This window comes from Apteryx mantelli, chromosome 25 (genome assembly GCF_036417845.1).
Source record: "Apteryx mantelli isolate bAptMan1 chromosome 25, bAptMan1.hap1, whole genome shotgun sequence".
NCBI lineage: Eukaryota > Metazoa > Chordata > Aves > Apterygiformes > Apterygidae > Apteryx > Apteryx mantelli.
Window position 1 is genome coordinate 5969495 of NC_090002.1, and position 27591 is coordinate 5997085.

Below are 27591 nucleotides of genomic sequence, written 5' to 3' on the forward strand. Positions count from 1 at the left end.
ACCCGAGGAAGCCTAAAACGGGCTGTCCCCCTGCTAATGGGCTTCCTTGCAGGTCCAAAAAATGGGGAAAAGATGATGAAAAGCTGCCAAAGTGACCCAACCTTCCCAAAACAGTCCCGGCGGGTGCCAGAGGGCAGCGGGCACTTGCAGTATCCCTGGGGAACGAGGCTGAGATGCACCAGGATGGGCGTCACGGGCCCTTTGGGACTGTCCCCAGGGCCGGAGGCCGTTTTGGCTGTGCCTGGATAAGCCGGACCCGTTTCGCCACATCCCGAACCTCTGCGAGCAATGGTCTTTCCATGCACCAGCTTGGATTAAAGCATCTCCCCGCCTCATCCGTACAGTGGGAAACGGGCAGGGGGTGGCTAAAAACGACCCTGCAAGGCAACAGCTTTGGATTTAGCGTCTTTATCCCAGCAGATTCCCTGGGACTGGCTTATGGCTTGTTCCTTGAGCTTTCCCGGTTGTCTCCACAGCTTGTGGTTACGCAGGGAGATGCAGCAGGGAGGGAGAGACGCTCCCGGGCTTCGGCGCGACCGTCGTCTCGCCGAGAAGCCCAAGAGCCGGCGAGGAGGAAGGTCGGGGCCGAAGCTTCGAGGGCAGAGGAGTTTTGCAGAGGGGTTTCGGCCGCCGGCGGTGGCTCGTCCCCTCCGGTCCCATCCTTCGCCCTGCGTGGGGCGAAACGCCGAAGCTGGGCTTCCTCCTTTTTTTTTGGGGGGGGGGGGGAGCCCCCTTGGCGCGGGGCATCACGTGGCCCAGCCGAGCAGGCCGCTCGCCGGCTCTTTGCCTTTCAGCCGCAGCAGCAGCGGCGCTTTGCCGGCGTTTTCCGGAGCCCCTTCGAAGCGGGGGGGGCCCAGGGCCGGCGGCAGCGAGTAGAGGGGCTGCGGGAGGCCCGCGAAGCCGCCGTTGCCGTGAGCGGGGGGGTACGGAGACACGCGAGGGGCCGGGATGCTCTCGGGAGGTACGAGGCAGGGAGCGGCCGGGCTGCCGGAGCTCGGCCACAGGTTATTCTGCAGCTGGAAAAAAGGGGAAAAACAAAGCTCCGAGTGAAGGAGGGAGGCTGGGGCAGGCAGGCGAGGGGGGGTCCACACGCCGCCACCGCAAATCCCCATCTGCAGGATGCAGCTCAAGGGCTGCCATTGCTTTGCTTTAACACCCTGGGGGGGATGATCCCGATTGAAACGCTATAAATAAATATATATATTTTTTTTGCATGCAAGGGAGCATCCAGCAGCTGGATTAACCCCCCTCTCCCTGAAGCCGTTGCCTCCGAGAAATGAGGTGTCGCGTTGAGCCGCTGCGTGCAACGCGGAGCGATGGGAGGGGAAGTTCGGGCAATGCAATTTTTGCTTTTTTTCCCCCCATTTTAGGCACGTTCCCCAGCGCCTGGCGGAGCGCGGCTGGCCGGATCCCAAGCCACGGCGAAATACCGCCAGCGGAGCCAAGGAGCTGTGGAAACTCGGCACCGGCGAGGGATTAGCCGGCACCGGCGCGGAGCGATGGTTGTCTGGATGCACGCGAGCTGCTGGCCTTGGAAAGCCCGGCCCTGCCTCCGCTTCGGATGAAACCCGCGGAGCTTGCACGGAGCGGAGCCCGTCGGCACACGGTGGCTCCGGGAGCAAGGGCTCCCCGGTGCTGCTATGAAGGGGTTTCCTTGCATGGGGGGGGATCCCAACCCTGCTCCGAGGGGCGCCTTTCCGGGTGGGATGTAAAGCGGCACCTAGTGAACCGTGATGCTGCATCTTTGCTCCCTTTTCCAGCCCGGGCCATGTGCCTTTTCCCAGACCCGGGGTCTTGCTGGAATCCCCCCACGGACCCAAGCGGGTTTTTGCCCCGGGGCAGGGCAGATGCAACTGCAGGGTCCTGGAACCGCCGAGGATACGGGCCAGGCTGGGGTTGGCACCGGGGGGGTCCCGGGGGTGCAATTGTCCAGGCTGGGTTTCTCACCTCCTGGATTTTGCCGTAGCGCTCCCGTTTCCGCCACTTGGCCCGTCGGTTCTGGAACCAGACCTGGAGGGAAGGGACGAGCCCGTGGTGAGAGGCGGAGGGTGGAGAGCTGGGCTGGAGCTCCCGAGGGCCACGGGAATCCCTGCCCATCCCGTGGACAGCTGCCAATCCAATCCCAAACTGCTCTTCCCGGCATGACAAGACCCCTAATGCAACCCCCGGCAGCCGGTTCCCCCAGCGCCCCTCCGCTGCCCCATCAGGATTGCACCTTCTCCGTGGTGGCAAAGGGAGAAAGCTCCCCTCGGGTGCACGCTTTTCCCTTTGGCATTAGCAAAGGAGCAAGAAACCTCTCCCGTCTTCCTTGGAAAATAACCAGTCCCACCTGGCCGGGCCATGCTCCGGGCCTCAACGGCCAAAGGCTTCGGCATGGAACGAGGCTCGGGCATGCGGACCCGCCTGCATGGCCCCTCCGTGCTGCCGGGGGGCTCCGTGGGGCGGTGATGGGACCGGCGGGGTCCCGGAGAGGAGGGTGCCCGCCATGGGCAGATCCAATTTGTCGGCAATTTCACCTAAACCTGCCCCAAATTTTGGCTTGGCGATGGCCCTCGGCGCAGTGGCTCGCTGCAGGCGGCGCCGCGTGGCTTTGCTGTCCGGCCACGCGCTTCGAGCCCCTTCCCTCGCTCCGGTATCCGCCCGCCTTCGCTTTTTCTCCCCGCCGGGCGCCCCCTCTGAGCCGGCTCCGCTGCCGTTTCCAACCGAGAGCCTCAAACCACATGGAAATGCCTCTGGAAAGAGCTCCGCTCGCCTGCCGCGAGCGCGGTGCCAGCAGGGCTGGGGCCGGCGCGGGAGGGCTCAGCCCGCCCGGCAGCGGGAAGCCCCCGGCCCGGGATGCGTCGCCCCAGGGACCCCTTGCATTGGACGCGGGGCTGCACCATACCAGGGCGTTGCTATTCCCAGGCCAGAATAGCCATTGTTGGGGCTGGGATTTCCTCTGGAGAGCTTAGAGGCTTAGGAAAATCCCCCCTCGAGCACGTTCCTAACTCAGCGTCGTGTCCCTAGTGCCTGGGATCTCCCGGGATGGAGGCAAAAGCACCAATCCAGCCTGCTGCTGCTCCGGTAACACAACCGGCTAAGGAGATGCCGGAGGCTGCTCCACAGTCCGGGCAACCTGGACATCCCGGCCCTTACCTGCACCCTGGCTTCGGTCAGGTCTGTCCGAAGAGCCAGCTGCTCCCGCGCGTACACGTCTGGGTAATGCGTCCTCTGGAAGACCTTTTCCAGCTCCTCCAGCTGGAAGGTGCTGAAGGTCGTCCTGTTCCTCCGCTTCTTGGCCTTGCTCTTGCCTGGCTCCAGGGGCTCGGCGAGCTCGGGGGCACCCAGGGGCGCTGCCAGCGAGCAGCCGAGCTCCGCCGGGGCTTTCGAGGGGCCGCGGCAGGCTGCGGGCGCGGGCTGGTACCCGGCTTTGCATCCCTTCTCGCTCCCTGCGGGCCAAGATGCGCAGCGCGGGGCGGCGTTAACGAAGCAAAGAGCCTGCTGCGTCCCCAGACCCGGCCAGCGGTCGTAAACCGTCCCCCCCCCCCCAAAATACGTGCGTGGCACCCAGAGGGCAGGGAGGGGGGGCGAAGGCTGCGTCTCTGCAAGCCGTGTCGGGGTGGAAAGCCTGGCGGGAGCGGAGGGTGCTCGGCCCCGCGCGGGGATCCACGGTCGGGGCTCCCCGCCAAGGCACCTCGCAGCCCGCGGGGTGGCTGGAGCCGGAGCCGGGGAGGCAGGAGGGCGGAGAAGGGCGAGCGCCCATCCGCACCGGCGCGGCAGCATCTTCCAGAGGGAGTTTTTCCCAGCTCCGCTCATCTTTCTTCCCGGTTCCCTTCCAGCACGGACTGGCGCCTCCGCCCTGCTCGGCTGCGCCTGGGGCTGAGACATTAGATCCACCAGTCACCCCAAGCGGCCCCGGGCTTGGACCGCATCCAGCCCCCCCGGGGCGCAGGCACGCCAGGGTTCGACCCATTCCAGCGGGCCTGGCGCCCGGCTGCCTCTGCCCGCCCCGGGCCAGCGTTTCCCTCCAGCTACAACTCTCAGGAAACCATTTGGAAAGGAGGGGGGAAAAAAATAAATAAATAAAAAAATCCCTTCACTCCGAAGGAGATTCCGCTCTGTTTGCACGGCCCCTCTGGGAAGAGCCTCCTTTCCCCACCCTCCTGCACGGCCTTCGACAAGGAATCCGGAGGAATAAATTTGGGTTATTCCCCCCCCGCCCCACTGCTGCTTCTCCGGGGCATCTCATGAAATGGGTTCAAGGAGATAAATCACTGCCGTGCATTTAGGAGCAGCTGGGCCTGCCGTTGTCACCAGCACCCCGGGGAGGGGGCGAGGAGGCGCGGGAGCAGCGCGGGGGACACAGGGAGCTCGGCAAAGCCAAGCGGGCTCGGACCGAGGTCTGGGTGCCATTAGCTCCCTGGAAGAGCCAAGCAGAGCAGCCAGGCCTGTCCCAGCGAGGGGAGGAAAATGAAGCAGGGACTCAGCACACGGGGTGGGAGAGCTTGGGGTCCTCCAGCAGCCTGGTGGGGGGGGGGGACAGGGACTTGATGCAGGAAGGAAACGAGCTGAAAAATCCTCTTTTCTGCCCCGGTTTCACCTTGCAGCAGGTGGAGACCACCAGCCCCCTCCCCGGCCTTCCTCTCCACAGAGGGGCTGGGGCAGGATCAGGCCCATCGCCGGGCCCTGGGGACCCTGCAGCGCTTTGAGGCCGTTTCTCCAGGCTTTCTCTCCCGGCGAGGGAGGAAATCGCCTCCTTTGGGATGGTTCCTCCTTCCCGGCCCGTTACCATCGCATCCCAGCCCAGGGGGACCGGGTCCCCCAACCCTGCGCACCCACTCGGGGCTCTGCACCCCATGGCAGCAACCAGCCCCCAAAGCAGCCTTTTTCCAGACTTTCCTCTTTCATTTTCAGTTGTTTCCTAATTAAGGCAATTTGGGGTTACTATGTGCAGCCGAGAGCCGAGGTGCAGCTGCTTTGAATTAACGGGAAACCGTTATCTCCGGGAGGGTTTGAGGGGTGATTGCTCTCTTCGTTGCCGGTACCGACCTATCTCCGTGCCCCGGCGGTGGGTAACGATGGGGAGATTGCAGCCGCTTTGCTGTTTCCTCCCTGTTTTGCCTTCTGAAGGGCTCGGCCGGGCCGGGGGATTTTAACGGTAAAAACAGTTGAGCCGAGCCGATCCCGGAGCAAAGACCAAAAGCAAATAAACAAAACCAAAGAGAAAAAGAAGAAAAAAAGAAAAAACCCGATGCACAAATTGGTCCGGTAAACGCGTTGGATTTGTTTTTTTCCCCCGTTTCAAAGGCTACGCGCCGCATTTCCGAGCGACCCGCGGGTTTCGGTGTTGGAGACAAATAAATAAATGGCCAGAAAGAAGGAAAAGGCAGGAAGGGAGCAGGATACGGGCGTGTAGCTAAATAAACACAGAGTTGCAAGGGGACAAAGAAGATGGGAAAAGGGAAGACAGAGATAATCCCCCCCTCCCCAAACCGGCACCCCCTAAAAGATTTTGCGGCGCTGGTGAAGTTAGCAGCTGGGGAACAGCTGTACGGTTATTGGGTTAAACGAGAGGGGACCTCAAAGGGATCATTATCGAAGGGACGGCGACGCGGAGCGGGATCGCCCGCTCCCCACAACCGGCGGAGAAAACGAAGCCGCCGCAAACGAAATCCGCCCCCGCCGGCGCCCATCGCCGCGGCCGCGGGGCTCAGGCAGCAGGTAAGCGCGGTCGCGGCCCCGGGCCCTCGGCGGGGCGGCGGCGGATCGGGCCCCGGCCGGGATGGAGCGGGCGCGGCGGAGCGGAGGCGGCCGGTGCCTCCGGGCGCCCCGGTCCCGTCGCTACCTGCTTTTGCGCCGCTCGGCCGAGCCGGCCCCACCTGGTTCCCATTACCCCGCGGCTGTCGCCTTTTTCTAATATTAAAAAAGGGGGGGGGGAATTAAAGGAAAATTAAAGGCCCGTGGGACGGGCGAGCTGCACCGGGGCGCCGAGCCGAGGTCTCCGAGCCCGGGACGAGAAGGCGGCCGGGGCCTCCGACGGCCTCGTCCGGGAGGGCGAGTGCGGGGAGCGAGGGCCCGGTTGCGGTGGGATGTTGCTCGAGCGATGGAGAAGGGGAAACGGCGCTGAAGGGGGCCGGGAAGCGCCTCGGGAGGCCCCGGCTCCGCGGCCGGGAAAGGGGCGCAGAGTCCCGGCGGGCGGCGGCCGGGAGCCCCGGTGCCGTGCAGCGCCCCGCGGCCGGCAATTCCCGGAGCTGCCCGGGCCGCTGCGGGGCCGCCAAGCGCCCGGTGGGACCCGGGAGCGGGAGGCGGCATCTGGACGCGTTTTTCCAGCCGCCTCCGCCGAGGCACGGAGACGTTTTCCGCCCCGTTCCCCTCCCGGTACCGGGCTCCCTGCCCCCGTCGGGAATCGCCCCGCTCCTCTTGCCGGGGGGACGCGGGGCCGGGGGCCTGCGGCAATGCGAGGGGGGCAAAAGCCGGGGGGGACGGGGACGGGACGGTTTGTGCCGCCGGGCGAGTCCGCCGCGGTCCCGACAGTCGCGACAGCAGGGTGCGCGGCGGCCGCCGGCCCGAGTCCCTCTCCCACTTCTTTTTCTCCCTTTCTCTCTTCCTCTTTTCCTCCTTTCCGAGCCCACCATTTTTGGAGGGGGGAGGAAAGGAGCCCGGCAGCCCCGGAGCCGTGTGCTCCCCGCCGCCCCCCCCCCCCCCCCCCGGGCCGCCGGCTCCCCGCGGGCACCGGCGCCTCCGCGCTTGCGGGGAGCTCGGGGCCGCCCGCTCCGACGGGGCCGTGTCGCGACGGCGGGCGCGTCGGGAAGGTGGTCGGCGACAGGGCGGTTTGGGGGGCAGAGGGAGGCTTTGGGGCTGTGGCACGGCCAGGACGGGCCGCCCTGCTCCTGGTCGGCCGCAGCGGGGCACCGGGGCGGGCGGCGGAGCCGGGACCCTCGGGGGCAGCCCCGGCGCGGTGTCCCGGACTCCCTGTGTCTGTCGCAGGCTCCGGGGGGGCTCTGCCACCTCTCGCCGCACCGGGAGGCAGGATCAGGCCCTCGCCGTGCGGGCTTGGCCCCCGCTTCGCCTTTGCAAAGCAGGGGGTGGAAAGAGGGGGGGCGAGAAAGGAGGAAAGGAAAGCAGAAGGGGCCGGGGAGGGGGTGGCAAGTCCCCGGCTCCCCCCCCCCCCCCAATCCACCCCGCCGCTCGCCCCGGTACCTGCAGCCCCGGCGGGGTAGAAAGGCTTCCCATTGACGGCCACGGTGAGGGGGCCCGGGCTGGCGGCCCCCAGGTACCGGGGCTCTGCCTTGTCCGGGGGGCAGCGGGCCAAGCGGGGGCTGAGCGGCGGCGGGTGCCGGGGGGGTCCCAGCAAGCCAGTCCCGAAGGTGCCGGGGGCTCGCAGGAACCCGGCCTGGCAGGCGGGGGGAAAGGCCGGGCAGCCCTGCGCCTCCATGCCGCAGGTTTGGAGGGGCCGGGGCGGCCGGCGGGGAGCGGATTTTGTGCGGGGCCGGGGAGGAGGGGGATGGTGCTGATGTGAAGGGAGGGATCGCCAAGCACCCCCCCCCCCGACACACACTCGCACACACACACACACTCGCACACCCCAGCCCACTTCCACCGCTCCACAGCCAGTCACGTGTGTCCTCCCATCCACTTTATTAACCCTCTAATCCCAGTTCCCCCCCAGCCCCAAACCAGGACGCCTGGGTCCCTTTCCCGGACGGTTTGGCAGGGTTGAACAGCGGGAGAAGTCTCCTCCACCTTTAAGGCCGGGGCTGCGTGGGGAGTCCTGGTCCTCCCCTCCCGCCTCTCCCCGGTGTCTCTGAGCTACAGGAAATGCCCAGGGCCCTTCCTTGATTTAAAGCTTTGCCCCCAACTGCTACAAGCAGCTAGAAATCCCAGGCAGGGGGAGAAATCGCCCTCTTTCCTTGGTCTTTGGAGAGACCCTCTGGCTTTTTTCCCCTTCCCAGGGACCCGTGAGCTTGGGGCTTTTTCCCTCCCCGTGGCTGCGCTGAGGCCTGGCTGGGTCGTTTCAAGGATGATCGCGATGCTGGGAAAGGGGATGCAGGCCACACGGGTCTCTGCCTGCTCCGGGCTCCGCAGGCAGGACCCTCCGTGCCTCCGGCTGCCTCTTCTCGGCCCTGCCTCGCTCCGGCTTGCGCGGCTGCCTCCGAGCTCGAGCCCGGGCGAGGGGTGGGCAGCGGTCGCAGCTCCCCAGCCTCGTGCTTCCTGCTCTTCCCGCTATCGAGGCTCTTTTTGCAGAGCTCCCAGCTCTGTATTTTGCAAAGGTCCTGCCTGCCCCGGCGTGCACTGCGAGGGGGTCGGATCCCGCTCCGGCACACACAGGGCCAGGATCTCCGGAACCTCCCCTTCGAGGCATCAGCACTGACCACCAACCCTGACCGCCCCCAGCTTTTTTGGCAGCTCCGTCTGCGTTGGGGCAGCTTTGCCCGCGGCCTCTCCAGGGCCTGGGCATTTTGCTCTGCTGTTAAACAGCTCTTGGGGGTGGTTAAATGCAGGAAAATCAGGGGCAGGTTTGGAAATTCAAAGGTTTGGTGTTACAGGGGAAAAGATCAATGTCAAAGCGGGGAATAGGTAGGAGGCAGAGAGAAATGAGCCCCTATCTAGGCAGAGATGCTGCTTTACGCCTCCATTTGCTGTTTTCCCCAACGTGTGACATAGACCCTGGCTTTCACCGATCCTAGGGCATCGCTTGGTGCAACAGATCTGGAAAAAAAACCCAAACCTGCAGGTATTTATTGAGACACTGAAAGTCGTCGATGTTTTGGCGATGTTGGGATAGCAACAGCCCAGATCGGACTCTGACTTCCCCCCCCCTTTCTTCTTCTCTTCGGAAGAGCCCGGACCTGCTGCACCCCCCTGCCCTCCCTCTGCCCGCTTGCTCAGCTGGTGCAAAGCCAGGGGGAGATACCCGGAGAAGCCGGAGCAGGCTGGCACGTGCGGGTGGAATGACGCTGCTAATCTCTCCGCCGCTAATTGCGGTCTGTCTCCCTGTTAATTACTCCTTCCCCGCTTCCCATACCCCTCTGCTCCGCCGTCTGGGGACGAGGTGGGGGACAGGGACAGCCCGTCCCTAGTGGCATCCATGGGGTGTCCAGGCTGGAAGCGCAGGGACTGAGCTGAATCGGAGCAGTAAAGTCGGGGGGGGACAGACCGGGTGGATCATAGACGTATGATATTAAATAGCAGAACGACAGTATAACGTCGACCGTTAAATAACGTCCTGCAGCGCGGTGTCACCTTATGCCTGGCCTGGGGTAGTACAGGGATGTTTTATTACCCTGGGTATGATGCAAATAGGAAATATAAAGAATCTTGCTTTGAAGAGCTCGTGAAAAAAGTATAACGTAATCTGCGCGTCTCGACAGCAGTTACGGGATTAGCACGGCTTTGTCGGGTCGTCGCAAAACCCAGCGTTATCGCAAGGGTTCGCAGCGTGGCGCGCCGTAAATCCCGGCGCGGCGCAGGCTGAACGTTCCAGCAACCGGTTAGGGGAGACGCGTTTGCAAAAAAAAAACCCAGTCGCTGCGTTGTAACGCTGGGCTCGTCGCAGCAGCGCGTCCCCACGAGCCTGCCGCAGCCTTCGCCGGGGACTGCATCCACGGCCGCGGCTCTGCCCGGCAGCGTCCCCCCCGTGCCCCCTCCTCGCCCACCCTTCCAGCGCCCACGACGGCTCCCCATGAGTCCTGCTCCGCGCGCAGCCCTTTCCCGACGCTTTCCCTTCCCCGCAGCTGGCGTTGCCGAGGTTTTTCCCTTTTCGGCCGTCCGCAGCTTGCTGCATGTTGTAAATTATTGCTAAATAGGGACTATAAGTCCTCTGGCACGCAACAAGTCATTACCAAGAGTAGCAGAACTCCTGTAAAGGCTTATTGCTTTCCATGTACCTCTCCAAGTTTTACTGCTGGCATTTAAAGGCTTTTAATAGCAGAGGGATGCGCGCCTTCGGTGTGGAGGGGGAGCGGCGGGGCTTCGCCGGGGACAGAAGTTTTGAGGAGAAGCTTCTCCCAGTGTCCCCGCGTCCGACTCGGACGTGGCTGCAGGGCCAAGCACGGCTTGTTCCGTTCCTGGGTTGAAACGGCTTTTGGTGGCCCGGTTTCGTTTAATCGCACGTCCCGCCAAACGGATCGTGGCAAGAGGTCTGCGGAGCGCGCCGGGAGGACCCCAGTGGGACGTCCTGCGTGCAAACGTTTTCTGTTTTCAGTTTCTCTCTCACTTACGGGGAGGAGGAATTTTGGTTGTTTTTTTTTTTCCCCTCTTAAAATCCCGTTGGTTTGTCCAACTGGGATGCCCGAACACTGAGAGCATCTCGGAGAGCTGGGATCACGAGATGTCACCAAAGAGCTCGGCAGGCGTCCAGGAGGCTTTGCATGGTTTTGTGGCTTGGAGGAAGATCTCTGCATAACCAAGACCTGCAAAGACACCAAGAGCTTTGGAAATGCTCTCAAGGCATGAAGCAGTCAGGACCAGGACTGGGATCCTGCTGCTCCGAGGACAGGTTTTCTTTCCCTGCCTTCCGCAGGATTTCTGGTCCTTCCTTCTGAAGGTGCTGGGCTCCACCAGCCCCGTCACAGACCCAAACCAGGAGGTCCCTGATGCCCAAGAGACCCCTCAGCTCCCGCGGGCTGAGCAGTGACGGCCACCCTGATCCCCTTGGTTCGTGCCAGCCGGCAGCGATTCTCTGTTTTCCGCCTCCAGCTCCGCAGTGGGCGCGCTGTGAGCGAGTCTCCGAGGGCAAGCAGGGGCCACGGTCCAGCCAATGGGCTTTTCCTCGAGGGATTTTATTTTTATTTTTATTTTTTTTCCCTGTGCAAGCTGCAGTTTGGGAAGCAGTCAAGTTCTTGGGAGCCTGCTGAGAAGAAGCTACGACTTCCTCTTGAAAGCCCGGAGGCAGCTCGGTTCAGCAGGGCTCTGGCACATTCGTTTCACTGTCAAGGCCGAAGGCACAGGTCTGGGGACCACTGTCCTCCTGGTGGCATGGGACAACGTTAGTTACCAAAGCACCCTCCATCCCATAGCATTCCTGGCTGGGCCGGGCAATCGGCACCCGAGCAGGAGGACCCGAGCTTGGAGGCCGTTCTCCAGCCCGGTTGCTCCTCTCAGTATCCAGGTCATCTCCTTGTCATGGAGAAACACCGTGGCTGGAAGAGGGCAGCTGGGATGACATGATGAAGACCAGCCCTTGGGCAGGAGACATGGGACCAGGGAGGATGTGGGACTTGGTTGGCCACGTTGGCTGGTTGTGTTCCCACCACCCAGCCGATTAGCCCTGGGCTCATCTAGGCTCTGGTGCCCACCTAATGCCCAGCTGAGGTTTATTCCCAGCTGGTTTATACCCCTTGCTGGGTGCCAACATGATCTTCTAGTTTAAGGCTCGAGAGGGTTCCTGAGTCTCACTGAGGTGCAGTTTTCTCCTCTATAAGGTGGAAAAAATAATCCGAGCCCAGCGGGATGGCACCCTGGGAAAAGCCCGGAGGAGCAGGCGGTTGCCTTCCCCACATGCCTGCGGCAGGGCGCGGACGGGCACAGACCTGCTTTTGGCTTGTTGTCTTTCCACCAAGCTCCTCCCTGGCCTTTTGGTCCAGTTTTACGGAGAAGGGTTTAGCCTCTTCTCCAGCATTTATTTTTTACGGATCCCCAGCTTCGCTTTGCTGGGATCAAACAGCAACCCCCCCCTCTAAAAGGGAGGGGGGGGAATTTTCCGTTTTCCAAGTGCCCATAAAACTGCTGCAAAAAAACCCCCTCTCGGGGCAACCCTAGGACAGCGAAGGGAATCTGCTGCTTTGCTGCATTTTTTTGGGCTAAAAGAGCAGCGAGACTGCGGCTTCAATCCTCAGCCCTTGCCTATCTGCACATCCCTCTTTGCCCCACAAATCTCCCCAAAAATCCTCCCCTTTCAGGATGCCCCAACTGGACGCTCCTTGCGGAGCTTCGTCCCAAGCTGCGGCCAGCTCTGGCTCGGGAACGCCCGCGCTGACGGCAGTAAAATGACTTTATTAATTCACCGGGGGGATTTTTCCTTGTGGAGCGCAATGCTGTTTTGCGTTAGGTTGGGAGCGGGAGCCGGAGCCCCTCAGACCGACGGAGCAGGAAATCCATCGGTTCCGCCGAGCCGGATCCAGATTTGGGGTTTAACGAGGCTGAGAAAGCATGTAATTATCCTGCTTTCGGCTCTCGCGGAGGAAGCCCAAACACAAACCCGCTCCCGCGTATAATAACAACAACAGCAACGCAGGAACGCTGTCGACGGCCTTTGTGCCACATATATTTACAGCCGCCCGGATACATCCTCAGACATCTCAATTGCGTGCAAATGCGCGTTATGCACATAAACACCATGTATTTCTGTACCGAGGCGCGTTACCAGCACACGCACGTTAAATCCGCGTGGCCGGATTGCAGTCGCGCGCGGAGCGACGCTGATGCACCTATTACCCACGTAATTGCATAAATGCATAAGCTGGTACAGAAACGTTACGATCGTACCATCTATGCGTATAACCCTGCGTAGCCGTGTTACCCTACGGATGGGCCAAGGAGGGATGTGCGTGTTGCAACAACGCGTGCGTTCCCTCACCGATGGCAACGGGTGGGATTTTTTCAGGCAAATTTGTGGCAAATCGCAGTTTCGGGAGAGTTTTGCCTTGCTGTTTTTAAAAGCCGTAAGTTAACGTTTCGTCCCGGCGGCACTTTCGAGGCGACGGCTTTGAGCTGTCGCTCCCAGGCACTGCTCCGTGTCCGAGCGTGCCGTAAATTAACGACAGCAATAACAAGCGAGGAAGCGAAATCCGGGAAAACAAACTGCGTTAGCTGCAGCCCGAATCGAACACGGCAGGAAAGCCCGGCTGAACTGCTTTTGTTTCCGTTTGCTTTTCATGCAGATAGATCAGGGAGGGAAAAAAAAAATAATAAAAATAATAATAATAAAAAAAATCATTATTTTGGCTTGATTCAGAGCGACGCCAAAACTTGCAGTTCTCTGCAGCTGCCAAATTTAAAAAAAGAAACAAAAAAACCCCCAAACCCAAGTGTTTACAAAGTGCTTTTGAGATGCAACGGCCTCTGGACGAGCTGCTATCCGAGCAAATCGGCTCAATTCCCTCCGGCTTGGTGCCGCTAGGCTGTTTCCAAAGAGCTGCGGATCCGGCCCCGTCCGTGCAGGCGAGGACGCGGGGTGGATTTACACCCGCCGGCGTCCCGTTCGGCCGCCTCGCCCGCTCGTTTCGCCGCTTAATTCGGTCCCTATAAACTCCGCTTTACGACGGCGGCGGAGCCTGGCCGGGATTTGCGAGCCGCGCGGTGCCCGTTCCCACCCGCTTCCCACCCGGAGGGCTCGTTCCCCTTCTGCCGCCCCTGATCCGAGCGGCTCGCGGCGCCGTTCCCGTAACGCGCCTCGAGCCGGCGGTACCAAGCACCCGCGTTGTTCGGGGCTGGTTTGAGCTGTAATAAGGCAAGATTTGCGCTTTGTGCGTGGAAAACGGAGGAGATAATTTCGGGCTGCTTTGGGAAGGGCTTTGGGGCGCCAAGTTGGGGCGCCGGGTCCTTCACAGCGCTCCCAAGCTAAAAAAATTTAAAAATTACAACTAAAAAATTAAAAAAAAAAATTAAAAAGGGGCTGGGAGGAGGGCTGGGAGCGGCGCCGACGGCGAACGGCGACGGGAGGGGATTTGGGGAAGCCGCACTGGTGCAAATCAGTAAAAGAGCAAAAGGGAGGGGAGAAGGGGGCACGGTTTTGGGGGGGGGGGTGAGAAACCCGAGAAAAGCCCCTGGGGCTTTGGGAGCCCTGGAGGACGCGGAGGCGGCCTGGATGAAGCCCTTGCCTTCTCCTGGGGCGGGATGGATTTATCCGTCTCGTGCCCTAACGAGCCGTTTCCAGAGCCCAGTAAATCATACGCACCAGGACAGAAGAAATCTCGCTCCATAAATCAGGGCCGAGGTCGACAAGTGCCGCCTGCGTCATTATCCTGGCGAGTGGCGTTTCGGAGAGCCCAGGTATCGCCGCCTCCCTTGCAAAATCCCAATAAATCTGGGAGTAATCATTCCCGACAGAGAGCCAGAAAAGCACCGGAAAACATTTTCTTCCCTTAAAATGTAAGCGGAAAATTTATTGCAGGGAAAGGACGAGCTTTCTCCCGAGAGTCCACAACAAACAGCGATGCAAGCAAATCTCCCCGGCCTGGGACCCGGCCGGAGGCAAATCCCCATCAGCCCCCCGAAATCAGGGGAGAAATTTTGGGGGGGAAAAAGAGAGAGGGAAAAAAAAAAATATATATATATATATATTGAGCCAACTGTCTTCAATTGTGTCGCGAAAGGACAGTGAAATCTAAGCAGAGCCAACGTGCCGTGGTGCGCTGCCTTCTGGTTTGCGTTTAGCTTTCGGGGGAAAAAAGAAGAAAAAAGGAAAAAAAAAAATCCCCCCTTCCCAAGCCTCCTCCTTCCTTAAGGGGAAGATTTCTTTTATTAACTGGCCGACACCTGAAAGCAATCGGCTCTTTTTGGTGGCGGGCGACGCGGGGGAGGAAGGGGGAGCCGTCCCCGGGAGGCTCTGGAGGGAGGCCCGCGGGGAATCGTATTTTCTCGCCCCTGTCGCTCCCGCTCGGTTTTCCTTGCCTTTCCCGCGGCTCCGGCTCGGGAACGTCCCCGTCGCCCCCGCGCTGCCCTCTGGACTCGCGCGCTCTGGGTTTCGGTGCGGGGAGGAGCCGGGCTTGGCTGCTCTTTCCCGGGCAGGAGCCGTACCGAGTGCTGTCACTGGGTGAGATCTGCTTGGACAGACGGATGGATGGACAGATAGAGCCACCTGGGACGGACCGAGCCCCCCGCTGCGGTGGCAGAGCCCGGGCGCACAGAGCTGTACGTCCGTGAGAGCCTCCGCCCCAGCGCTCCTGGCGTTTCTGACCACGGTTTGACAGTCGGCACCGACAGAGGGAGCAGGACGAGGAGACGATATTGGGCGCTGCGTCCCCTTTCCAGATGGGAAAACTGAGGCACGGGGCTGGAGGCAAGGTCTGGGGCAGAGGTGGGGGGCTTGGCTGTCACCCAAAAACCAGATGGGCTGTTGGGTCTTCTTGCCCACCACCAATTCGTTTCCCCTCCCTGCCTGCCCCGGCCGTGCTCCGCCAGCCGGTTTAAGGTGCGCGAGGTCCGGCTGGTGCGGGGACCGGTGGGCAGCAGCCAGCCCGGAGCTGGCGGAGGGGACATCAATGCGCCCAGCAGCTCTGAGCATGGATTGAGGTGGCACAGCCGTACTCGGCTCCATGACAAATGGACGGATGGATGGATGGAAAGAGGAGGATGAGGGCTATGAATGAGACAAGGCAGCGGGGCTGGGCAAGGACGGTCCAGAAGCATTTAAGCATTGGAGGTGGCTTCTAGCACCAGTTATTTGGGCCAGAAAGGCAAAGCCGGCCAGACCTGGCACACATCATGTCGCTTGGCTGTGGAGAAGCTCTTCCCTCAACACCAGAGGCTGTCTGGGTTCAGGAGACCTCGGCTTTGGAAAACTAAGGCTGGTTCTGGTTTCTCTGGGGGTTTTGTGCCCACCACCACCACCACGTTTTCACAAAGCCCTGGAAGAGTCATAGCAGCCCCAAACCGCTCCGGTGTCCTCACCTCCAGGTCGTGTCAATGGGGCAATGCAAGCAGGGATGCTGGGAGGGATGTGGAGCAGGTCCAGGGAGCAGAGCGGTCACCAGGAATGCCAGCCCCAGCATCGTAGTGCCCAAATCCACTGCGGGCAGTGGTATCCCATGACCACCCTGACCCACCGCCTTTATAATTTTCCTTACCACCATCCCAGCGGATGCTTGCCTTGACGGGATGGTGAGAAGAAGTGGCTTTCGCTCCATGGCCTTGGCTGTAGGTCTGGAGATAGGACATCTTGCCTGTCTCCTGGGTTTCTTCCCACCTTCTGCCATCGGTGCCTCATCTCCGGATCCCCAGTGCCCCGGTGCTCTGTCCCCGCCATGACCTCCCCTACCTGACCCACACAGTGAAAGGTTTCCTTCTTGCTCGGCCAACTCTGATAAGGAGAACCAGAAACAGCTTTGACCTTTCAACTGCAAATCTCCCGGCAAGGAGCTGCAAGCCGTTCCACATCTCAAAGGTCCCTTGATCACACGCTAGGAAATAAAACCGTGCCACTGGTCTTTTAAGCAATTTTACCCACCCCCAAAATTCCCAGGCACCCAGAAAATGCTCAGCTGAAGAGCATCGGGCAGTTTTACCCCTGCTGAGGGACTGGTCCAGCATGTGCAGCTTGCATAAGAGGAGACCAGGGTTAGTCGGGTGTCTGGAGCGATGGATAGGCCACCGGACAGGAGGTGGTGGTGCAGGTTTGCTCACAGGCTGAGAGAGACTTGTTCGAAACAACTGTTGGGAAATGATGATTTAACGCCTGGGATGTCAGCAGATACTTCACATGCCAATTTTATATAAGCACATCTACATCCTTGTTCCTTTTCTTGTCCCCAAAAGGGACGGTCCAGTTTGCAGCCAGCTGGGGTATCGGTGACTTGTGTTGTTCTCTGCTTACATCCCCTGGGCTGCCCCTGCTATAGGAAGGTGATGGCTGGAGGTGTTGGAGCTCGTTAACAGCTTTGAGTGAGTTAATTGGTATAAACACAAGAGCAGGAGATGGGGCAGCCCTGCAAACGGCCTGGCGAATGCACCTGGGGTTCTTGGTGGGACAGGGCAGAGGTCCCACATCTTCACCGCTGCCGGGACCCCACAAAATCAGGTTGAGGAGTGTGTTACTCTCCCCGCGGTGTGGATGTGGCCCATGTCTTGCTATGCGTGAGCCCCACGGGCCGTGTGGTGCCCAGGAGGTGGAGGAGACCAGGGCAAGCGTGCGGTGGTGCTTTGCCCAAATACCCCATGGCATGAAAAGCTGGACCATCCTGGGTGATGGAGAGCTTGGATTTGCCACCAAATCAGCCCCTAAGCAACAGCAGCCTCCCCATGCTTCCTCCGATATTAAACCTACGTTCTCCCTGCTGCTGGTTAACCCCATTAACGGCATCTGAGCCGGTTCAAAGCCTTCGGAGCAGCGGGGGGGAAAGCTCGGAGCAATAAGTGGAGGCGACCCCTGCCAAATTGGAGTAAAAGATGTCTTCCTCCTGCTCCCAAAATAACCCACAGCATTTTCACATTAAGCCTCTGTGCCCGGAGCAGTCGGGGAGGAAGAAACAGCCTGGATCAGCCTTTCCGCTCCGAGCCGAGCAAGTGGCCCTTCCCCAGGTGACAGTGGCTAACGCCTCCTGGTAGCCAGCCAGGAGGTATCGCGGGGGCCGAGGTTTGGAGATCCGCGATTCCCCTTGCCCAGGATGTGCCACCACTGGGAAATTCATCAAATCGGGGCAATTTAGGGGGGAATCCAACATTTTAGGGGTTTTTGGTCGGGGGAAAACTTATGATGGGAGCTGGGCACGATGCTCCTACTTCACCAGCCCGATGAAAGCAGCAGAATGGGTCTTTGGGGGAAAAAGGGTTGATTCATTACTATCTTTTTAGTGCTGCTTCTTCCATGCCCTTCAATGGGGATTTTTCCCTGTGAGCCGCATCCGAGCTGGCTGCTCCCAGGCCAGCTTGGCTGTGTCTGCCGGTCCCTATTTGCTCCCCCTCCCTCCTTCCCAATAGCACCTCTGTCTGTCTGCCTGCCCCAATAGTCCAGCCGTCCTTCCCTTCTCTCTGGGTTTTCTTCCAGCCCCGTTTTCGGGAGGACGTGGAGGAAATGGAGCCCCCACCCTTCTCCCAGAGGCCCCTTTGACCCGCGGGGCTGCTCTCCCCCGTGCCCAGGATGGGGTTTAATGGGTCCCACCTGGCTCCCCGGCCATAGCACGCTCTGAAACAGCCCCCCGGTGCTCTTCCCTCCGGGCTTTTAGCTCATCAGGGGAAGCAAATTTAATAACTTCACTGAGGGCAGGAGCTTGGCCGAGGCTTTCCTTAGCTTTAACCCCGCTTCCTCCGCCACGCAGTGGAGTCACGGTTGTTAGCTGAGGCCGCGGGGCGCCGGGGGGAGGCAGAATACCCCTCTCTGTGCGCCCGCCCCAAGAAATCCCGGCCACAGGCCCCCGGGAGCCGCGACGGGGGGCCCCGATCCTTGCAGCCGAGCCCAAACGCTGCCTGGGCAGAGGATAAAGTTGCAGGGGAAGGCTAATTCCCAGCAGGGAGCCGTGAGGTTGCTGCAACAGCTTTCCCTCCCGTCCGCACCCAACGTTGCCGCAGCACGGTTGGATTTGCCGGAAGGGCGTTTGCCTTTTGGAAGAAAAATGCCTCTGGTCTGAGGAACTGCTGTTCTTTTCCAACCTGCCTCTTTTCCCCGGGGGCTGGGCACAACGGGGGTTTTCCTCTTCCGAGCCTGCTCCTGAGCTGCCAGCACCAGCGGTGTCTCCCAGCGCAGCCTGGGTGCTGCTCTCGTTGCATCCCTCCCCACCCCCTCCGGTCACCCCTTTCCTCCAGCCCCGTGAGGTCTCCACGCTCTCTGCCTCCTGCGGCTCTCAGTTGGACCCGCCGTGCCGAGACAGACCCCCCTTCCCTATGTCTGGGGGAGCCTCTGTCGCTGGGTGGAGCAGAGCAGCTGGATTTGGGATGATGGTTTATCCAGGTGCAAAGCACCCACTTGACAGCTCCGGCTTCTCCCAGCCGTGCAGGAACGTGCGAGAGCACCTGAAGGCAAAGCCCATGTTTATCGTTTGAATAAATATGGAGCGGACGGGTCTGAGGTGGGAGAAGCTCTCCTTGAAGGACAGATCTGGAGGGAGAGAGAGCTGGGAAGATCCAGGAGGAGGTGAAACCATGGTCCCATCCCCAGGTGCTGTCAATCACAGTCCTCACCTGTGCGGGAGGATTGAGAGCAGGTGAGGAAGGGTTGGCTCCATCTGTTAAAAGCTGTTGTCCCTCCTTCTCTCTTGGCTTTTACTGGGTTTGGGGAGGCTCAGGGCTAAACCCTGCTTGGAGCTGAGCTATAGGGGTGGACTTGCCCAAGGGGTAGTGGGCCTGGTGCCCTGTCTTTCCCATCCCTTTGTTTTTCCCACCTGGAAATGGCTCCCATCCCAGCTGCACGGGAAGCCGAGCAGGGTGGACGCTTGCATACAGCCTCGGTGCTGGTCGCACATGGGTGCGAGAGGTGAGTGCTGCACCGTGCCCGGAAAAACAATTCCCAATGGTTTTGTGCATGCTCCAGGCCCTGTTGCGCAGCCCCAGGGTGATTCCCAGTCGTTCCTCTCGTGCGTACCCCAATGGCACAGGAACAGCCGGGAGAGCGGGTGACTTTGGTCTGAAGGCATCAGTCTCCAAACGTGGCGCTGGCTCCCAGGGCCTCCCATCAGGCCCAATTTCCTGTGGGCTGCGGTGATAAGAGGCTGATCCTCAGCCGTGGAAATTCGACGCCCTGATGTCAGGGAACGAACGTCTCCGGGGACTGTGGAAACGCAGCTGAGAATGAGCAGATCTTGCTGGTTTCCCTCATCCTCTCTGCCAAGAAAACGAATATGTTTAAAGGATGCATATGGTCTTAGTGCCGCTCTCCAGTGCCGATGCTGGAGTGCATCGTCCTGATTTCCATCACCAGCGTTGGTTTCTGAGCAATGAGAAGTTGTCAGACCCACCGTGCCCCCTGAAACACCCCATAGGAAAACTGGATATTTCTCACTGTGTGATTTCATCCCTTTCAGGCTTTGCTGTGGTCCCTTTGCCTTGTCACCGAAGTCCCAGGGACTTGCCGATCCCACCTGCTCTCTGGTAAGAGTTGATCCAAGTGATTTTCCTATCTCTTTTCCACCTCAAGTCACTCTACTTGGGTTCTGGACCAGCCCTGCCTGACAGGAGACCTGGCTGCTAGTGAAAGGAGGGAGAAAACCCTCAAATCTCTTCCCCAGGGTGATCTGAGTCAATACTGGGCAGGTGGTGGGTGCTGTGGGGTCTGGCAGGTGAAAGCTATTGATAGGATACTGGTTTAACTGGGCTCGAAGGTGATGCCCCACACTGAACTGGCCCTGCCAGACCTTCTTCTTGGCCCTGACACCCTTCATCCCCCTCCAAATGGCATCATTGCTGAGCAGAGCTGCCCTAGTTGCCTCCTTTTGTCTCCCCCCAAATTTGCCTGAAAAGCTCCGCTGCTATTTTCCTTCTTAATCTGCTCCCCAGCTCTCCCTGACCCTGGTGCAGGACCAACAGGGACATTGTGTGATGGACCCATGCTCCCGCCTGCTTTCTCTGTCCCCATGCCAGGAAGAACTTGGGCAGAGTGCAAACGTTGGCCCTGGTCTGCAAACAGATTTTGGTGGTTTAGCCAGGTCTGATGGTGGCCCAGGTGCCATCAAAACAGAGCTGATGGGACCTGGTGTGCCAAAATGGGGAAGGGGCTGGTCAAAGCTGGATTCAGTCCCAGCCTCGAGCATCTAGGAGGGTGCTGGGCTGAACAGGGCAGGAGCATCCCCAAAATGGGCTCCTGGACCAGATGGGGCTGCCCAAGCTGGAAGGCAAGTTGGGCACAGCCAGACCTTCGAGGTCTCAGGTTCCCTCCCTGCGTGTAATGCTCCACACCTCTTTGCCAAGCGTTGCAGCCTGGAGCAGCACTTCTGTGGCCTGGCCACGCTGGAGAGAAACCATCTCCAGGTTTCTCCATCCCCTTCCCAAGTGGGAACTGGTTCAGCTCCAGGACTGCCCCATCCCAGTCGCCTGTGCTGGAGGGCAGAGGGAAGGTGTGAGCCTTACTCTGGAAAGCCAGGAGACACCGCAATGCAGGCTGACCCTGGCCCGGTGTCCGATTTGGATCCGGTGCCCTGCGTGAAGCGGTGGGAAAGCAGCGCTGATGCACGCCCAGAAATTGCCCTGAGTTAATGGAGATGGTTTCTAGATTGGTTTGTAGCTCTGCGCCAGGCGCTGCAGCGATTGAACTAAACTGATTTTGTTAAGAGACTCCTGGCCTGGGAGGCCGGCGGGGGAAATGCCGGCGGTGACGTGTCCTATGCGAGTCTGCCTGGGAGGTTTAATTCATCCAGGCCAGCTGGTTCCCGCTGGATTGTGGCTGGACCGAATGATCCAGTTTTGCCCCCCAGACAGACAGCAGACCTGCATCGCATTCCCACCTGGACGTTCTCGGGCAGAAACGTGGGCCGTGCACGTGGAGCCCAGCGCCTTGCCCGCACCACACCGAGACGAGAGTGGCTCTGCAGCAAAGCCAAAATCCTCCCTTTCCACCCAAATAAAGTCGCAGCCAGAAAAAGGGCCGTATCCAGGGCAACGCGGATGCCTCGCAGCCTCTGCTTGGCGGGAGCCAGTCCCAAACCCCTCTCGCATCAGCGCGGGGGCTGATGGCTCCCGGCGTCGCTCCCGGCCCTGCTTGGCCGTGCAGGATGGAGCCGGGGGGCTGCGCGGAGGGGACGCGGCGGGTCCCCGGGGTCTCCCAAGGTGCGGGGTTTGCTCTGGGCTCCCGCACAAGCTTTGCAGGGTCCTGCAGAGATCCGTCACTGCCACCTAGTGTCAACGGGAGCCCGGGAGCGGGGCGAAGCTGCAGGGGCTGGCGCAGGCGCTTGCTGGCTTTGCACCCTCGCTCCTCAGCCTCTCGGTGGTGGGGGAGCCTTCGCAGGGGGTGCTGCCTTGGCACCACCTCTGGATGGCTGGTTTGGGAGCTGAACCACCTCCCCGGTTCCTCTGCCGTGATTGATTGCTTTGCTGCAAGGATGGACTGTCCTCCTCCGTGCAAGGGGCTCCGGAGGGCGCTTGGCCGGGTAAACCTGGAGGAACTGGAGGGGAAAATGCCACTCCAGGCCTGACTGTCTGGAGGGTAGCTGAGACCTTCTGGGGATGCAAGAGAAGCCCTAAGAGCTGGGGAAGTGGAGCATGTTTGGGCTCCACAGCTCCTTCAGGTGCCTTCAGCAGGCAAAAACATCTTGCAGGTGGGATGGGGCTGAGAAAGGGCTGCTCAGCCCCCAGCTGCCTGTGGTGTGGCCAGGAATCAGCTGGGCCAGTGATGGATAGAGGTCTAGATGCAGGCAGGGAGGCTCTGATGGGCTCCTGGGGACGAGCATGGGCTCTGGGGCCATTTCGGGGGTCCTGAAGGGTTTGGCACTGGTCTGGTAGCAAGGTCTCTTCCATCACGAGGTCTCTTCAGGAGGTTAAGATCTAAAACTGCTGGATTCTGCTTATTTCTCCTCTAATTTGGGGACCTTTAGGAGTTTTCTGATGAAGGAGGAGCAGTATCCTCCTTCCTGCCACCTGGTGCAAGTTGAAATGTTTTTGCTGCTCGCTTGGCTCTGGGAGCTGAGGCTTTAGGAGGAAGCATCACAAGGCCAGTGCCACCGAGATGGGCTGGATCCAAGCCCACAACACCCCCATGGCTAAGGTCTCTGAATCAGGACTTTTAAAACCTGTCTTTTCCAAAGGAGCTGTTGGGAACGAGCTGCCTGTGCACCCTTAGCTATAGGCAGCTGATTCCCCTGGGCTCCTCGGACGTGCCACAGCCTCCTGGAGCATCTCTCCATCACCTTCTCCCTCCCTTCCCTCATCAGTGCAGGGAAATTATTTAGTGCCTTCAACATAATTAACACGCTGCAATCCCAAACTGCTAGCAGCTGCCTGGTCCTGTAATTTATCCTTCCACTGGGCCATTAATGCCTCCCTAAGGGCAACCACAAAGCAGCCCTGACCCAGGCAGGAATGCCAGCACCCGCTGATGTCCACATTTCTGCACTCCTGATGCTGCCTTTTCTATCAAGGCTGAGGCCGTTGTAGGTGCTACCCTGAGCTGGGGATCCTCGTAGCCTTGGGGAGGTCCGAAAGCACCAAGATCTGCACCGGTCGCGGGCTGAGAGTCCCAGGTTGGCTTCAACGGGTGGAAAAAGCGGTGGTGGGTTTGGCCCAGGGGTCCTAAGCCGTGGGCAGGTGCCCATGAGCGACACGGCGATGGCTCGCTGCGTCTCCCCGGCGCTGGGGTTGGGCTGTCCCTCGCTCCCGTGTATTTTGCATGTTGGTGTGCGTTTCGGACACCCCCATCTGCACCCCTTCTGCTGCATCTTCGGGGCATTGCCGATGAGTCGGCGCTCGTAATTACGGAGATTGGGGTGTCGAAAGAGGAAGCGTGAGAAAGCGCAGGAGGAAAGGGCTCCGCGGGGAAGAGGCTCCGTGCGCTGCCGTAATTAACACATCGCAATGCCAAACCGCTGGCAGCCACCTGGCCCCGTAATTTATCCTTCCACCGAGTCGTTAACGTGACCCTGCGGGCTGCTAGCGCAGACGCGTGTCCGTGCGCACGTGTCCGCGTGCGCGTGCTGCCGGCTCTGCGCGGAGGGGATCCCGCAAGGCTGCTCGCTGCTGCGTTGCTCCTGCCGCCCTTTTCGGAAGCGATTTCCCTTCCAGCGTTATCTTCCCCAAACACGTCTCGCTCCTCAGTTTGCCACCCCCAATTACGGCACTCGCTGCGTGATTATACGCCTCGGTTCTGTAATTACCTTTGCTTGCATTAATTGTGTAATTGAGAGAGGCAATTAGGTGGTGAAATAAGATGGGAAAAGGATCTGGCTCAGTCTCCCAGCACTGTGGGACTAGTTCTCATCTTGCTCCGGTGTAAATCCCAGGCTCGGAGAGGGATTTGCTCCCAGATTAAGGACCCGGCTTGATTCAGCTCTCGCTTTTTCTCGCTTGTGCTCAGAGCTGCTTTCGCTAAGCCGCTCGCTGAGCGATCGCTTTTGATGCATCTTCCCAATTCCGCCTGCGCTGTCCCCGCGGGGCAGGTTTTTGGCAAGGCTCCGGCAGCGGGTGAGTCCGGGCGCGCAGAGGTGTCCGCGCGGAGCGAGGCGGGAGCAGAGCCAGGCGCTGGGCCCTGGTTTCTCTTGGCCTGGATGGGCTCCAGGAAGCAGGTTTAGGGTCTGACGGGACCCCCAGGCCCCCCTCAACACAGGGCACTGGTTTGGCTCCAAGTCCCCCTCCGCTTCCCTCCATCTCCCACCGCTGTGATGCCCCCAGACCCACCCTCGGAGACCGAGCGGTAGCAGAGGCACGACAAACTTATCACAGGCAAGCACGCAATGCTCCGCCGCCCATGAGGCTGTAGCCGGCACGCTGCCTGCCAAGCCTCGCGTTTAAACATCAAGCTTTCCCGAGGAAGGAAATTATTAAACTCCAGGCACAGCGCATTTAATCTGCAGGCAGCGATAATCCTGTTTGCAAACACTCGGGCGAGGGAAGAACAGCTCCAGCGCTCCCGCGGGTTTGCGCAGCTGGAAACGTGCTGCACAGAAACTCTCCACGTGTGGGGACGGGCGCTTTTGTCCCCGTCCCCCCTGCATGTTCCTCGGTTAATCTGGCTATCCGTCCTTCCCCGTATGCTGCCGGTCCTGCCCGAAGCATCCTGCACTCCGTCGCTGCAGCGTGGAGGTCTCGCAGGCCGGTACCGAGGCGTATTCTGGATGTGGTTTGGGGATAAGGCGGGTGCAATCTTGGGGATGAAAGTCCCCAAGGTCCAAGCACCCGGTGGCCATGTCCCATCCACATGCCCCGATGCAGCCTGGCTCCGTCCCTATGTGCTTCTCCGCCATCGGAAGACGGGCTGCCCCTATGGCAAACCTCGTTTTCCCCATTTTTCCTAAAAAGCAGCAGTTTTGAGGGAGAACCGAGCTGTTGGGTGACAAGGAGAGCGCAGCATTCCCGCTGGGACCGGCATCAGGCTTTTCCTTCCCCAGGCCAAATCCCAGTGCGGTGGCACCGTGAGCCCTCCCAGCCCTTGCGTCTCCCTTTCATCTGCAGCTCTGGGAGGTTTTCTCCGGCACACGCGGAGACGTGCGGACTGCAGGGCATGAAGGAGGCAGCCAGCTCACGCCTTCGCTCCCGGGTTTTGCTCCGGGGCTGGCTACGCTGCCCAGCATCCGCCTCGGCCGGCTTTTTCCAGGCAAAGCCATGGGAGCCTGCGGCCCAAGCAGCATCGCGGAGGGATGCTAATGCCCAGCCCCGTAAATCACTGCCGGGCCAATGAGCCAATGGGAGCGCGGAGGCTGCAGCACGTGAGCGGAGTGGGGCGGCCAATGGGCTGCTGGCTTTTTGCATACATGATTAAGGGATAATTAACAGCTGGGTGTTCCCCTCCTGCGCTGGCCCCCCAAATTGCGGATAAAAGAGCTGCCGGGACCGCAGCGGCTTGTTATTCTTTGTGTCGTGGCAGGGCCTAGACAAAGCCGTTGTGGGCTAAAGCCCTGGTGATGATGGGGACTTCCCCGAAAGCCACCCAGAGAGGGCTGCAGGCAGGGGGTGGTGGCCTTAGCCTGCAGCACGGTGCTGGCTCTGCTCACGTTGGTGGTCCACGGACCGTAGTGCAGGCAGATCCTGCACCGAGGAGGGCAGAGGACATCTGGCCGCTGAGGCTGAGCACCCAGAGGAGCTTTTTGGGGTGCTGTCACCTTGCTGGGAGTGTGGTGGGGAAAAGCCCTAAGCTTTGCCATCAGCCCCACTCGGCGCTGCAGTTCCTCTTTGCCCCTCTGGAGAGGCAGAGGGTTTTCCCAGAACTTGGTGTGGGACAGGCCCGGGGCATTTGGGGCAGACGGTGCCCCAATGCTGGGGATGGAGGAGGAAGGGGGATGGCAGCGAGGATGTCCCCGCGGTGCCCAGGTCAGACCCCTGTCCTAGGTGAGGTTGCACCTGGATGCACCGCACCATCTCGGCTCCCCAGGGAGGAAAGCTCATGCGGCACGGCCGTGCCCGGCGTGCATTGGCTCTTCCTGCAGGATTTGTCCTTCGGGCTCTGCGCTGGGATATTTTGCTTCTTTCCCGAGGAATCGCAGCAGCATCTTGGCACAACTGCCGAGATTTCCGCAGCATCTCCTGCTGCTCCCGATGGCTGGTGATTTTTGTGCGTGTTCCCAGCCGTTCTGGGCTGGTTGGGAGGATCTGGGAATGCTGCGAGAGCGATAGTGTGGGGACAGGGACCTCCGGGCAGCAGTGAGGGGTGCTGGGATGAGCATGGAGCAGGAGGACGGTGATGGGAAGAGCAAGGGAGGTGCCGAAATCTGGGTGTCTCTTAAAGACCCTGAGGGATCTGGGCACCTGCCTCTCCCCGTAAAGGATTCAAGGCCGCTTAGAGCAGCGTTTCCTTGCCTGCGTCCTCTGGCTCAAGGCCAGGCTTTGCCAGCGCAGTGGTTCAGGCGGTCGGAGGCCCCCGTCCGCCAGCTCCATGCCCAGTGGGTGGTTTCGGTGGAGGAGCCCTGGCTGGCCCCATCCTCCGCAAGGATGCTCCTCCGCGGGGGCCGGAGCAGCTCCCAGCCCTGCAAAACCAGCTCCTTTCTCTTCTCCCGTCGCTCCTCGTTCAGCCGAGCTGCGACCCAGACCGGGTCTCATCCCGTCCCCTTCGTGACATGTCCCCCGCGGGCCTGCACGTGGCAGGGAGCCGGGGCCAGGCCGGTGCCGGGTGCTGGCTGCCGTCGGCGGGAGCTCTCGGAGCGAAGCCGAGCTGAAAGGAGCCGGAGGAATTCAAAGCACCCAGAGCAGATGGTCGGAGCAGCCTGTCTGCCCACCGCCGCCGCCTCCTCGCTCTTCCCTTTCCCCGGTCTCTCCTCCTATATCTGTTTTCGCTTAGCCTGCGTCTTGTGTTGCTTCGCTCTCCCCCCCCGGGGGCTCATGTGAGGCTTCGGGGCGCCCATCCCGGGGGATCCGTGCCCCATGGAGACATCCTTGCAAACTGCAACTTCGAATCTTCCCCAAGCGACGCGTGTCGAGGGAAGAAGGAACCGTTCAGGGCTCCTGTTTGCATCTTCTCCGAGTCACGCTCGGGAGCCGGCAAGGGGTCAGCAACGTGGAGCCCTTGGGAGCGCTTCCCTGGGTCTCTTCTCCTTCCGTGAGGGGTGCAGGACGCCGGGGCCCTTCCATCCCCATCGCTCCAGGAGAGACAGGGAGGCCTGGAATCTGGGCAAAACCTTCCCCCGCTCTGGCTTCCTCCTCCTCCTCGTTCCTGTTGTCTCCGTCATTCCCCTGCTTTTATTTTCCTCCCTCTGCCTCCTCTCCTGGAAGGCTGTGGCTCTCCATGACCATGCGCTGGATGCTCCCAGCGCCTGGCAAACCCAAAGCTTCGTCCGCTGAGTTCATGTGCTCGGAAGATGAGGACCGTCATCTTCGGAAATGGGGAAACCGAGGCAGGGAGGGGAACTGGGACCCACTGGGTGTCCTCTTGCGGAGCTGGGAGCAGGACCCAGGTGTCCGGGGGCTCCCTGCTCCCGGGGCCTTGCCAGTCTTCCCCATTCCCAGCTGTGGAAACACCCTTCCGCGTGTTTCATGCTCTTGGCTCCAGCTTTTGGGGCTGCAAATTCCAGGTAATGAAGGAGGAACAGAGAGGGGAGGTTAAAACGTTCATCAGATCTTCCCGCTCAGATGGTTCCTATTTTGTCCAGGCTCCTTCTGCACCCCCGGGGTCCTCCCCGTGGTTCACCCCCCTCCCCGCCGCGGGGCCGCGTCCCTCCGCGGTCCCTTTCGCGGAGGCGGTGGCCGTGTCCCGCCGTGGGGACGACGGGCTTGGCCCGGCTCAGGCGCATTCATCGTTTTGGGGCAGATTTCTCCGTCTCGGCCCCCCTCCGGGACGGCTCTGCCTTTGCCGGTTTTGTTGTGCGTCCGAACCGCCTCGCGGGCGGCACC

At 60.7% G+C, this 27591-nt stretch overlaps 1 protein-coding gene across 1 annotated transcript; it reads right to left on the minus strand.

The window, feature by feature from the left end:
• Positions 1-746: 746 nt before the first annotated feature.
• On the minus strand, positions 747-15858 carry ALX3 (ALX homeobox 3). Its single transcript, XM_067310430.1, has 5 exons — positions 15768-15858; positions 7180-7536; positions 3136-3428; positions 1948-2010; positions 747-1016 (listed from the first exon to the last, which is right to left on the minus strand). Exons 1-5 carry the CDS (start codon positions 15856-15858, stop codon positions 747-749), a joined length of 1074 nt encoding a protein of 357 aa, XP_067166531.1.
• Positions 15859-27591: the final 11733 nt, after the last annotated feature.

Coding starts and splice junctions, on each gene's coding strand:
- ALX3 (XM_067310430.1), bottom strand. CDS start 15,858: ATGTCCTATCTCCAGACCTACAGCCAAGGCCATGGAGCGAAAGCCACT. Junction 3,429..7,179: donor CTACCCCGCCGGGGCTGCAG/GTACCGGGGCGA, acceptor CTTGGCCCGCAG/GGAGCGAGAAGGGATGCAAA. Junction 1,017..1,947: donor GCTACGGCAAAATCCAGGAG/GTGAGAAACCCA, acceptor CCTTTTTTCCAG/CTGCAGAATAACCTGTGGCC.